The sequence below is a fragment of the Martes martes genome, assembly GCF_963455335.1.
Source record: "Martes martes genome assembly, chromosome: 2".
NCBI lineage: Eukaryota > Metazoa > Chordata > Mammalia > Carnivora > Mustelidae > Martes > Martes martes.
The window spans coordinates 66,378,651-66,393,489 of NC_137889.1; the positions used below are offsets into that span (position 1 = coordinate 66,378,651).

General features: G+C 35.7%; 1 protein-coding gene across 1 annotated transcript in view; it reads right to left on the reverse strand.

Annotated features, from left to right (window-relative positions):
• Window positions 1-14,839, reverse strand: part of IQCM (IQ motif containing M) — a gene marked incomplete at both ends in the record, with an annotated part of 355,679 nt that overhangs the window by 194,434 nt on the left and 146,406 nt on the right. The window contains one exon of the mRNA XM_080796315.1: window positions 4,343-4,541. Coding sequence (XP_080652441.1) covers window positions 4,343-4,541 — 199 coding nt within the window. The remainder of the gene's footprint in view (window positions 1-4,342; window positions 4,542-14,839) is intronic.

Here is a 14,839-nt window from a genome sequence, read left to right on the forward strand (position 1 = left end):
ATTGATGACTCTACAATTCTCTTCATTAGCGGAAAATGATATAATTAAATTAAATCATAATATAAATGCACACTCATACATATATCATATACATGTGATACATAATATATATTATATGATATATATTCTGTATCATATACTTAAATACATACATCCACATTATTTCTCTTTATATATAAAAGAGAATCATTAGAGTACCCTGATAAATTTCTATAACTATATTTTGTTGAATTAATTCATCCATTCAGTAGATATTTGTTGAATACTTACCATGTACCAAGCACTATTCTAGCCTTTTGAACACAGTAGCAAACAAAACAGAAACCATGTAAACGTGAAGAAATAACTAAGTAAAAAGAAAAAAAGCAGAAAAAAGTGCAAATAGTTAAAATAATAGGACCGTATATTGTGTGTCAAAAAGCAATGTGGTGTGAAAAATTTGAAGATAACAAGCATGTACTCCCAAATAGGTCACTTATTGGTATTGCTTATGACAGACATGTAAATAAAAGATCATAATATAGATAACATGAGCACAATAATGACCAAAAGAATAGAGAAATCATTTCTGCTTGATGGACCAGGGACAATGTCTTAGCACATATAATTTTAAAAAGATCTTGAAAGATGAGTTGGAGTTTATCCAAAGATTAGGGAGGAAGAGTATTCTAGCTTAAGAGAATAGCATTAAAACATAAAATATAATAGGAAAAAATAAAGAATTTGGGCTTTGTTAGAGCACAGGGCATTAGTGAGAAAGTATCAAGGGATGAAGATGGACAGTGGGCAAGTGCCAGACCAGGGAGGTCATGTGTACTATGTTAGAGAATTCATACTTTCTCCTATAAGCAATATAGGGCCATTAAAAGAGTATAAGAAATGGAATAAGGCAATCAGTGAAATTTTCTTAACTGCATATATAACAGATTAGGGGGTAGGCAGCAAGGAGAATAATTAGGAGACAAGTGTAGTTCTCCACGTGAAGGCTGATAAATAGAACCTCTGGCAAGAAACAAAGAGAGGAAGAGCAACACAGAAATGTTATGGTGACAATCAACTGAATAAGAAAGTGAGGAATTTGAAAAAGTCTAAGAAAACTCCAGGTGTAATTTGGACAATGAGTGGTGGAATAATTAATCAATATAGGTAGTGCGGAGGGGTGGTCCAAGATGTTGGCATAGGAAGATCCTGATCTTACCTCTTCCTACAAACGCACCAAACCTATAGCTACATGTGGACAATTTCCTCTGAAAAAGAAAACTAGCAGAACTGTTCCTCACAACAAAGGATAAAAAGACCATATAGAGATGGGTAGGAAAACCAACAGGGCTTACATTCAAAGGAGACAAAGGCTGTAGGGAACTGAGGTTCTCCTTTTAAAAGGCTTGGCTATAGTCTCACTAATCCCAGGACCCAGCACAAAAGTAAGTTTGAAAAGCACCTGGACTACATGTGAAGGGAATTCATTTGCTAGTCTTAAGACAAGGGGCAGGGGACAGCTGGGACTCTCTTCAGAGATGGACACACTAGCAAATGCCATTTCTGCACTCTCGCCAACCTGGCTAGCACAGCAGGTATGTGCAGATTTAGTGCTAACCTGTTGCCTTGCTAAGGCTGGCAGGGGTGAACAGTGGTGACACTGGCTGGGGCCCATGTGTGTGAGCAGTCACAACATTCTCCCAGTCCCTTGCTAAAGCCTGTGACCTGGCTGGGGCCAGCAAGTGCAAGTGATCATGACATTCTCCCACTCTCTTGCTAAAGCTAACAGGCACACACTAACAAAATGTTCTCCTACTACATCTCTAAGGCCACAGGCATATGCAAATAAAAAATTTTCCCACAGCCTTGCTGAAGCCAGTGAGTGTGCCCTGCCCCCTACACTCTTCACGTGCCTTGCTAAAGTCAGAGGGTATGCACAATCCACACAGATGATGCCTGTTGGTTGCCTGGCCCTAGTGGTCAAGAGGGTGCACGTTCTTAGGCTGCACAGTACTTCCATTGGAAAGAGCTCTTGGCAAACTACCTCCCACAGAACCATAGTCAGCATATTGAAATACACCCCCAGTTTTCCTGTAAAAATGGGACTCTGTGACTTACTCATCACAGAGCTTCAGTCTAAAGGATAGGCTTCAGGTTTGCAACACCCATCTAGAGTCTACAGAAGCACTCTCAGGGAATGTAAGCTGGGTGACATCAGCCTTGCACACTTCTCTGGCCTCACTATTCTTCAACAATAATTCCCAGCAAAGAAGATTATATATTTATTCACCTGGAGCCCCAAATTTTGCAACTATCACTCAGAGGAATCTTCTAGATTTTCTGATCTGGAGGTCAGTAGGATTTACAGTTGTAGCCCCATAGGACTGTATAATTGAATATTTTTAAAGCTACTGTCTGGGGGTCTGGCTTCCAGTCAGCCTGAAACCTGGTACTAAATGAGGTCCCTCTCATTGGGACACTGGCAGGACTTGGCACACCTCAGTAACAGGGACCTATCAAAAATTAATCAGGCTGCTTACACAATCACAAAGGTTCAAGAAACAACTAAGGGCTAAAGCAAGGTTGAATGAGAAGTTTTATCACCTACACAAGGCTAAAGGTAACTGTTTCACTCAATACACAGAAACAAACAGAGAGTCAAGTAAAATGAGGAAACAGATGAATATGTTCCAAATAAAAGCACAAAATAAAACCTCATAAAAAGACCTAAATGAAACAGTTAAGGCATGGTCCCTCTATACCCATTTTATTGAGAGTTTTATCATAAGTGAACATTGAATTTCATCAAATTCTTCTACATCTACTGAAATAATCATATGATTTTTACCTTCATTTTGTTAATGTGGTGCTTCCTGTTTACTGATTTATGGATGTTGAAACATTCTTGCATCCCTGGAATAAAGTTCACTTTGTCATGGTATATGATCACCTTAATGTACTATTGAATTCAGTTTCCTAATATTTTGTTGAGGATTATGGTATCTGTGTTCCTCAGGGACACTGGCCTGTGATTCTTTTCTTTTTTTTTTCCTTCTCTTCTCTCTTTTTTTCTTTTCTTTTCCTCTTTCTTTCTTTCTTTCTTTCTTTTGGTGAAGTCCTTCTATGACTTTGGTTATCAGTATCAGGGTAGTACTGGCCTCATAAAATGAGTTTAGAAGTGTTCATTCTTTCAATTTTTTGGAAGCACTTGAGAAACACTATTACTGTATATTTAATACCTATACTTCTCAAACTCTTACCAAAAAATGGAAAGAATGAACACTTCCAAACTCATTTTATGAGGCCAGTACTACCCTGATACCAAAGTCAGAGAAGGAGAAAGAAGGAAGGAAGGAAGGAAGGAAGGAAGGAAGGAAGGAGGAAGGAAGGGGGGAAGGGGGAGAAGGGAAGAGAGAAGAGGAGAGGAGAGGAGAGGAGAGGAGAGGAGAGGAGAGGAGAGGGAAAGAAAAGAGAAAGAAAAAAAGGAAAGGAAAGAAAAGAAAAAAAGGAAAGAAAATATATCACAGGCCAGAGTCCCCGATGAACACAGATACCATAATCCTCAACAAAGTATTAGGAACCTGAATTCAACAGTACATTAAGATGTTCATATACCATGATCAAGTGAACTTTATTCCAGGGATGCAAGAATGTTCAAACATCCATAAATCAATCAACATGATGCACCACATTAAGAAAATAAAGGTAAAGATCACATGATCATTTCAGTAGATGTAGAAGAAGAATTTGATAAAATTCAACATTCACTTATGATAAAAACTCTCAATAAAATGGGTATAGAGGGACCATAACTCAACTAATAAAAAGGCCATATATAATATACTTAGAGCTAACATCATACTCAGTAATGAAAAGTCAAAACCTTTTCCTCTAAGATCAGGAACAAAACAAAGATGCCCACTCTCACCACTTTTATTCAACATTGTACTGGAAGTCCTAGACACAGTAATTAGGTGGGGGGAGGAAATAAAAGGCTCTTAGATTGGAAAAGAAGAAATAAAATCATCACTATTTTCAGATGACATGATACTATATATAAAAAAACAGACTCCACCAAAATACTATTAGATTTAATAAATGAATTCAGTAAAGTTGTAGGCTATAGAATAAAAGTGGTCCCAGAACTACTGGGTTAAGCACACACTGAGCCTTTTGTTCAGATTCTCTGGTTTGACCAAATCTGAAACTGTCAGCAGAGTAGAAAATTCGTAACATTTTCTCTATGAAAAGAATTTAGTCAGAACTTTATCATAGATACATTGACCAGATTATTATTCAAAACTTGATTAATTTATATCTACATAAGAAAATTTGTGCACATTATATTTAACACATGCTTTACCTTGATCATTATTCTCTGCAATCTTTTGCGTTCAAGCCATCCTCTGACATAGGCTTGCATGATGGTGATCATTCTAACTACTCTTTTGTTATTTATGAGTTTGGTCCTTTCCCGGAACACTTGGAAAATTTCTATGTGTGGTCCAATCCTTTTAACTTTATTGTCCAGTTTGCCACTTTTACTTAGAATAGACTTTAGCCTAAAAATAAAATATAAAAGTTTCATATTATAGTTAATAAGAAAATAATCACTTGTGAAAAGTCTTAAATTCATTTTAATCATAAATGTATTAAAATAGGAAATGTATTATAATTTGTACATAGATTTCAATACATCACCTGGACATGTCAATAGGACTCTCCAAAGAAGTTTGAATATGCCAGAATCAATATAACATATATAAAATGAAACTTGTGAAGAAAGGAAATCCAAAAGGAAGCAAATTTGTCAAAGCTTATCTGTGACTATTCAGAAGTCAGATATAATATTTAAGGAACAAAATATTTTCATATGACAAAGCAGGTTAGTCAAAATAACTTTCCTATCTCAGAAGCTATTTTAAACTGAAAACTACATCAAAATAATTTGACACTGGTACTCTGCTTACCAATCATCTGAAAAATGATCTTAACAAAGGCTCTCAATTGAAATGCATGGTGATATGTTGTTAAGGTCATGGACTACAGGATCACAGGAGCAGGCAACTATAATGGAAACCATGACAAGCCCTGACATACTGATATGGATGGCCCTTGAAGTGATGATAAATATGTGAGAATACTACAGACTTTCTACTACAGACAGACAGACTGCAATCTTGGTAATATTGTGTCTGCTTTTTTCATTTATACATGTTTTATTTTTTAACATGGTAGTCAGTTTTTTCTAAGCCATCCAAAGGTCAAAGGCTAGTTTCCTTGCAACTTTTAGCATATAAAACATTCTTTTTTTCTTCTTAATTTCTTTTGTTTCTGTAAGTTTCACAGCTGAAATTCCAAGGAGATGCCCAGATCTATTCAAACACCAGAACTGGGTGTTGCCCTAAAAAAGTGACTGTATATAGATCTCTGGATCCTAGGCCCAACTTTCTTGATTCTCAGAGTGAGAATCATGGCTCTATTTCTGCATTTTTCCCCCTCTGAGTTTACTCTGATGTCTGAAGTAAGCTGGTTCTCAAGGAGTCCTGTTCTACTTTGTACAAACGACATTATTTTTCTTTCCTTGGTGACTGAAATATTGGGAGTCTGATTTTGATTATTTCACCAGCCACCTATTCTCTGTTTGGTGGTAGATGGTGGATGACAGAGAATCGCATCTCAGTCTTTTTCATTTGTCTTTATTGTGAGTCTTGAAGCTTATGATATGCCTTGTATTACATGTTGTTTGAACTCCAGTAAAGCCAAAAATACTTGAGACAATTTTGTTCCCACTGGAATGAAGACCAGCTCCATACCAAGAGACTTTCATAACAAGTATTCCTTAGAGAACTTTTTCCTACTCCCAAGTAACCACAACTGAGGAGAGAAATTTGCTCAGGCACAGAAAACTGTGGTCCACATTTATTTTTAACCTATAGCTAAAGATGTAGAACTAAGGCTATTCATTCTCTTTGAGCTTGTGTGTATAAATGAAAAAAAGTCCTTACTCTCCTTGCAAAGGAAAAGTTAACTTTGTATAATGTTCTTGTAACTGTAGCTCTTTTCTATCTATGACTGGTTCTTTCTCTCATCCTCTCTCCTGAGAAAACTTTTTTAGATTGAGTCAAAACTATGTAATTTTGTATTCTGGAGAAATATTCTATTTAGACAAAGCTGCCAGAAAAGGCAAAGAAAATGATGGAAGGGGCGCCTGGGTGGCTCAGTGGGTTAAGCCACTGCCTTCAGCTCAGTTCATGGTCTCAGGGTCCTGGGATCGAGTCCCACATCGGGCTCCTTGCTCAGCGGGGAGCCTGCTTCCTCCTCTCTCTCTGCCTGTCTCTCTGCCTGCTTGTGCTCTCTCTCTCTCTGTCAAATAAATAAATAAATAAAATCTTTTTAAAAAATGATGGAAAACATTCAGTTTGTTTAAATTAAAATTGATTTTGAATAGCTTAGAAGAGAGCTCTGCCTTCTAAGAGGATTCTTGTTTGGTTAATATATCAATTTTTATGAATGGGTCTTGATGTATGAAATAAACTGGCAATGAATATAAAATGTTCATGATTACTTCTGGCTGTCCGGAGTTTCAAGACCTATAGTGAAATATAACAAATTTTGAGTTCCTGACTTTTTTCTCCCTTCTCTCAGAAGAATAAGAGAACTGTTGTAGAAATACCCAAGTCAGCCAAGTTTATACCTTAAGTTCCATGTTCTAACAAGAAGAGAGAAACAAATCTTAAAGAGCTATGTATAACTGTAAAGTGATGTGTGATGTAATTATTGAAGCACGAGAGCTCTGCTTGTCTCTTAAGTTGCCTTGAATGTAACAGAGTCCTTAGCCAAAGTATGTGAAAAGTGAAAGAGGGGTGTGTGTGTGTGTGTGTGTGTGTGAGAGAGAGAGAGAGAGAGAGAGAAAGAGAATTGAAATTGGTTATTTTGGTTAAAACCTATAGTTAATATGAGTAATTAGAACTGTATTAAGTAAAAGAATAATGAAGAAATGCAAACATGTTTATAAAATGATGGATGTGTATTGTCTGTTTTTTTAATCAACTTAAAAAGAAAAAAGTTTTATCTTAAGCCTCAGACATATGGACTCTGATCAATAGTATCTCTCTAAATAATTAGAATGCTAAGAATAACAGAAAGGGAAATTTGAGATTGAAGAATACTTTATAGAAGGCTTGATGTAAAGTGAATTATATTTACAAATAATGGATTTGAAAAAAAGCTTTAAAATATATCAAATTTTGATCAAGTCAAGTCAATTTTGATGAGCTTAATCATAAAATAGAGAAATGTTCATCAGTCTTTGACTACAAAATGTTATTTAAGTGGTATGCAAAAAAAGTAAGATTAGAATTTGATTTACTTTCTGTTAAACTGACAGACTGAGTTTTGAATCCACAGTCTGCTCTTAATTTAACAAAGGGAAAATCATTTAGTGCCTTCAATATAGCTGTCCCGGACAATAGAAGTTACCTATGTGACAAAAATATTCCCTTTATCATAATTATCTTTTTTTTCTTTCTAGTTTTCTTCTTGTGAAATCTGGTATTCCTAATATTTAATGTTACTGAGGCTGTGTTATATTTCTTTGTACTCTAAAGGCACCTATGACTTTTGCTTATACTTTGGCTCCTCTAACAATTCTTTCCATATTGTTTTCTCCAAGTTCAAACCCCAAACTTAAAAACAAACTATTATGACATGTTTTAAACTATTTTTTGGGTGTTCTAGATGTCTGTAAGACCACATCAAAGACTTTCTTCTTCACTATATAAAAGGAGGGATGCTAAAAATGGTGAAGTATGTCTAACATAGTTATAGAAATGAACCAAAGATGATTCCTGCACATTGGCCCCTATGTTGTTTACTTCTTACATCAGGCTAGCACTTGAAAGCCTGTTGGCTCCAAACCTAAAATTCTTAGACATCCAGTTGTTTCAAATATCTCCCAAAAAAGTATAGTTTCAGCCATTTAGAGTCTACCTGCTTTGCATATCACACAAAACAGCAACCAACATCTGCTAGCCATAGATAAGATAAACCTTAGGGCTATAAAAGACCCCAACCAACTACAGATCAGAACTCTCTGACCCAGAGACTCCCCATCTTGCTGCTGAGTGACCTACCCAGATATGTAACCCTTCTCTTTGACTTCCCTTTCCTGTGGGAGTTCCCTTACCCTTTTTCCCTCCTGGGTGGTAGTTCTATGTCATTATCTCTGGAAGGTTTTCTGCTATGAGAGACATCCTCTCTCATGCAAACCAGTCCATATGATGCCCAAATATAGCTTGCTATGTGCTAATACCACCTCATAGGCATACCTTTTCCTTGATTAGCCCCAAGATTCTTGAACTCACTACAATTATCCATAGTTTTATTTAAGTGAGTACTATTTTGAGACCTGTCCTATTTATCAAAGTTCAAAATATGAAAAGAGGTAACATTTAAAAAAAAAAAGTTCCGCCACCTTAAATTAAATATATGGCAACCCAAACATTTATTAATATAAATGTATCAGAAGCACCCTGTGCTAAGTTGCTTGCATTGATGGTCAATTAATGCTTCCTTATATCCCTATCTTCACAATGTGATTTTTACAGCCCCACGCATCAAGAGGTAGAATCTTTTTACCCACCTATGAATGTGGGTTGGCCTTGTGAATTGCTTTGGCCAAAAGAACCCAATGGAAGTGATGTTCTAGTTTTCAGCATGTGCTTGGCAAGCCTTGAACAGTTTCATTCTCTGAACCCTACATCTACTGAAGAACAAACCAGCAAGCCTCTTAAGGATGAGAGACCACACGGAGAATAGACAAGTTGTACCCATTCAAGTGAACCTGGGTAGCATCATCTGAGTCTAGACTAGATTATCAGAATTGCCTCATGAAAAATAGTATTTGTTGTTTTAAGCCACTAAGTCTTATGATATTATTATAACAATAGATAACACATATTTATGATACACATATTTATGTTTTTACCCAAAAGTTAATGCAATAATTATCAAATTCATTTTTATTCTTTTAAAGATTGTATTTATTTATTTAACACAGAGAGAAGGAGGGGGAGAGAGCAAACACAAGTCAGGAGAGCGGCAGGCAGAGGGAGAAGCAGGCTTCCTGCTGAGTGGGGAGCCCAATGAGGGGCTCTATCCCAGGATCCTGAGATGATGACCTGAACTGAAGGCAGCCACTTAACTGACTGAGCCACCCAGATGCCCCTCAAATTGATTTTTAAGGAGATGTATTTCAGAGATAAATTATCTCCATCAAGTAGTAATACTCATGATGAACATTTTATGGATAAATTTTTTAAAAACTTAAAGTTTATCAGTGCCCTCACTGTAAATAATATTTTTATTATTCTTATTTCAAGGTGATCAATGACTAAATCCTTACGGAATTAATATGTATGTCCTCAATAAAAGATTCCATTCCTCTCCACTCTGATATTGTTGGTTGTTACATAAAATATATACTAAGTATACCTCTTTTAGTCATATCTTCAACAGGTGGCTTCTGCCTTTCTCTCATACTTGCCCAAAGACCCTAATACAAATTGTAGCTCAAAAATTATGTCTTCTGAAAGAAATATCAAAAGAGTGATAGTCTTATAAAAATGCATTTTCCTAACAATTTCTAGTAGAAAGAAAAGACTTATGATTACAGGCTTCTCAATTTAAAGTGGTATCATAAATATGAACCTACAGCGTGGCTCTTTTCATCTATAAACAGACAATTTTGGGGAGTAGCCTACTTAATCCAAGATGAACCTTCAGCAGCTACCACCCTGATTAGTCAGCAGCCATCAACAATGAGGTGAACCACTCCATTAGCAAAGAGTACAACTTACCAAAACCTCAGATGATGGTTAGCAATTTTTAAGCATTAAGTTATTTTTAAATAAAGGTATGCATTTTTTTTTTTTAGACATAATGCTATGGTATACTTAATAGACAACACTATAGTGTAAATAAAAGTTTTATATGCACTGGGAAATCAATCAAAATCATTTGACTCACTTCATTGAAATATTCAATTTTGGTATTCACTGTACTGTGGTGGTCTTGAGTTGAACCTACCAACATCTCCAAAATATGCCTGTACATGTGTTTGTTTATCATAGGATAAAAGAAGCTTTTCTTTTCCTGACAGGTAATACGTGTGCAGTGGCTTATGATTGTGGGGAAGATGAGTTTCAAGTTTGCATCTCAACCTTGTTTTGTGGATTTAACGTAATTCCTAAGGGTCCTAAGATTTTTGGAATGGTAAGTGAATATCGTCTTCAACTTAAACTTACCAGTTACATTCAGCCCTAACGAGAGTGTCAGTCTGTGCTTTGAAGTTTTGAAGCCAGACGTTGACTTCTCCTCTCTAGCTATGAAAGTCTGAGATGACATGTTTTTCCTGTATAAGGCTATTCCATATACAATGAAAATCTATTGTTCATTGCAGCCGCCTTCAAGAATTTTCTTAGCTGGACCTTCTGGATAATGCTGCAGCTTCTCCAACAGCATGTGCTACTTTATCATGCACTTTTCTGTTACGGAGATGGCTTCTTTCCTTAAGCCTCATGAACTAGCTTCCAACTTTTCTTCTAGAGCTTCTTCACCTCTCTCAGTCTTCACAGAACTGAGGAAACTTAGGACTTTCCCTGGCTGGATTACGCTTTGGCTTAATGGAACGTTGTGGCTGATCTTCTATCCAGACCACTCTAACTCTCTTCATATCAGCAATAGGACTGTTTCACTTCCTTATCATCATGTGTTCACTGGAGTAGCACTTTTACTTTCCTTCAAGAACATTTCCTTTGCTCTCATAACTTGGCTGTTTGGCACAAGAGGCCTACCTTTCAGCTTATCTGGGCTTCTGACATGCCTTCCTCACTAAGCTTAATCATTTCTGGCTTTTGGCTTGAAGTGAGGAACGTGTAACCCTTCCTTTCACTTGAACACTTAGAGGCCATTGCAGGATTATTAATGCACCCAACTTCAATTCTATTGTGACCCAGGGAATACAGAGGCCTGAGGAGAGGAGACAGATGGGGGAATAGCCAGTTGGTGGAGCAGTCAGAACATACACATTTATGCATTATGCTTGTCATCCTTTATGGGTATGGTTTGTGGTGTCCCAAAACAATTACAATATTAACAAAAATCACTGATTACAGAACCATAACAAATATAATAATGATGAAAAAGTTTGAAGTGTTGTGAAAATTACCCAAATATGACACAGACACACAAAATGAGCAAATGCTGTTAGAAAAATGTTGCCACTGGTCTTGTTCAACACAGGGTTGCCACAAACCTTCATTTTGAAGAAAAAAAAAAACAAACTACTATCTGTAAAGTGAAATAAAGTGAAACACAGCAAAATAAAGTATGTCTGTAATTCTCTCTAGACTAATTTCTGAAAGAAACAGAATTTAGAAAAGCTGTATGTATGAAAATATCGATCATAATTTCCTTTATAATGGGAGAAATCCAGAAACAAATACCTAAGTAAATTGTGTTATATGCAATCAATAAATTATGAGGTCAAAAAAGTGATTTTTATGAAGATTATGTAATAACTTAAGAAAATGCTTACAATTCCAAAAAATGATATTAAGAGAATGAAGACATTAAATTACATGCATTATATGATTGCAACATTATTTTTAAGTGACATATATTAAGTAAGTCCAGAAAGAAACCTGCCAAAATATTATTAGTGACTGTATTAATGCAGTGGTTCTGAATCAAGGGTGGCATCTAAGAAATATTTTCAAGGAACTCCTACTTAGGGCCTGTCCTCATAGATTCTGATTCATCTCCTCCAATAAAACACAAATCCATGGTTAAAAACAAGGTTGTAAAGAAAACTTTAGGTTTAAAGAAAAATGATTACAGTTGGCCACTGAATAACATGGGTTTGAACCGTGCAGGTCCACTTATACATGGATTTTTTAATGATACTGTACAGTACTGTATTTGTATTTTTCTTATGATTTTCTTAATATTTTCTTTTCTCCAGGTGAGTTTATTCTAAGAATATGGTATATAATAGATATATAAAATATGTGTCAGTTGACTTTTTATTATCAGTAAGGCTTCTGATCAACACTGAACTATTAGTAGTTAAGTTCTGAGGGAGTTAAGTTATATGCAAATTTTTTATTGTGTGAGAGGTTGACATGCCTAACCCCCATGTTGTCCAACAGTCAACTGTATTTGTTTCTTATTTTCTGTTTCGTTCAGATTTTCTGAAATAGACTGATGTGCACTGTCAACATAAAAGAAACATATAATAACTAAATCTAATAATGGCAATAGTACCTGCAATTTTTAATTAAACATTTGATTCAGATATACTTTCTTTTTTAATCATCAAAATAATTTTATTGGATAAATGTTAGTATCCTGATTTTATACATTGATGCAAAAGAAATTAGGTTACTGCCAAAGATCATGAAGCTATAATTAGCAGTCAGAATTCAAAGCCCTTCTTGCCTTGTATGTGATAAAACCAAAAGAGAACAAAATCGTCATGACTTCAGAAAGGCTGGCCTTGGAAATCCCCAATCCCCAATTGGTTAGGATGATTTCGGTGACCGGCTTTAGATTTTTCTTCTTTTGTGTGTTTCAGCAGTACTGAAAAGATACAGCCATATCACATATATGGAGATGGGGGAAGTGCATTGTGACTGTCAAATATATGGAGGTCAAGTAACCTCTGATGAAAGAATCAATAGGAACTATCTTTTGCTTACCTTCTAAGTATAATTTAAAAATTCACTTTCTTTCACAATGTCTTAACACAATCCTGATAGGGAGAGAATTCTCATTTTTAAAGATTCTTAGCCACTAAAGAGTCTCTATAAAACTCTTAGAGAAAATCTCTATGAAGATAAAAATGTGAGTCATTAGACGCTGGATATAAAGCCAGTTTTCAGCACTGAAGAGACCACCTGCTTGGTCCTCAGGCCACCACCTCCCACTAAAGTCACCCAAAGAAAGCTTGAGAGAAAGACCAGGGCTGACTGCATAACTGAATTTTACTTTTTCACTTGAAGTTTGACAAATCTATGATCAAGGTATGAAATCAAATAGTTTTCAGTGAGGGAAGAAATCATTAAGCAAGATTACATGTGAGAAAAGATACAGTAAGTTAATTAGTAAGTTAATCATGTCTGAATATTAGACACTGAGCTTGGCAAACATTTGAACAGGGAATTTCCTTTCAACTGCTAATGCTTATAGGGTAATATATATTAAACACCAAATCAGTTTTAGAGTTTGGTTCAGAAATTGCTACTAATTAGTTTTGGCTGATATTGAAGTATTTTGTATGCTCCATTTATAAAAGCACTGCTTCCCCATCTGTTCATAGGTTGAAAGTGATTAAAGGATACTTATTTTGGCTGTTGTAAAAGCCACTTTTTAAGCTGCAAATATGTGACAAAACCAGTTAAGGTTGCCAAGTTCAGAAATATATTAAGAGAGATTTGTGATGCTTCCCTCCCCCAATTCCTCTTCCAACCTGCATTATCGAAAAGTAAATATCACTGTTCTCCTGATTAGACTAGCATGCCTCTTTGTCTAAATGCTTTGCAATTTCGTTATAATTTTCACAATTTACCCTGATTTGGATCCTCTGCTACCAAGCTGTGTTGGGGGCTTTCGTTTCCTGTATGTGCAGCCTTGAAGTAGAAACATGTGATGTCCTCATGCTTTGAATGCCAGATTTGAAAGCAATGTGGGTAATGAGTGAAATAAGTTTGCAGCCTACTTTAATCCCCGACATAAGTTCTGTTCAGATTGAAAATAATGCATTAAGTTCAGCACGGAGTTTGTTTGTTTGTTTTTTTAAAGAAAGGAAAAAAAAAGTAAGATTTTTAAGGACAGAGATGGGCTACATTTCCATGAATAATATAATCTTAATGTTATTTAATACTCCATTCCCAAATCTTCCCAAGGGGTTAGTACTTCATGCTAACAAAACCTGTACACTTCGAAAATCAGAGTGGGGCTCCCAAGACTTTTGAAAATAAGATGCAATGTCCTGAAGTAGAGGATAATACCACCTTAATTCAGGCAAAAAGTTTAGTTTCAACATGAGCGAAATGCATTTCCTTCTGTTATTTATACACTCCTTTTGAATCTTGATCATTCCTTATGATGTCAGCCTGCCTGATCCCCCCAAAACCAAGTGGCCTCCTATTTTTGGCTGCTCCCAGTTCCACAGCAACCTCTTTAACTAGATCATATTAAAGCGTGGAGGTTGATATTTTACTGAAAGCTTCTATGGCTATTTGCTTTAAACAGTTTACTACCTGAAGTTCTCTAACTAGTACCTATCCAGAAACGCAAGTGATATAAGGGACTGGGAGGATTTCCTCTCCCTGTCCCCATCACACCTATTTTCCCCTAAAAGAAATCTCCCAGCCTATTATATCATCTCCATAGAAAGATGGGTTTTGTTATTACTGTTATTATTTTGTTATTACTACAATTTATCAATAGTTTTTCCTCAAAACAATTTAGAAATATCTAAATTCCAAGTGCAGTTCAAAAAACACAATTATTATCTCCCTCACATATAAACACTTTGGAGGAGCACTATTTATTTTGAACTAAAATGACATTGTCATTTTACATAGTAGAATAACAAAAGTAGAAAGGAAATGCTATTTTTGTTCAAATTGAATTGATTCTGATTTTATGGTCAAGGTAATCGGTGGTGCACTTTCAGGGAATTCTCTTTAATAGAAACATTTAAAATTCGTTTTTACTATGCCTACATGTTTTATCTGTTCAACACTGAAAGAAGTTACCCTGAAGATGCCTGAAATGGCTAGGATGTTCATTG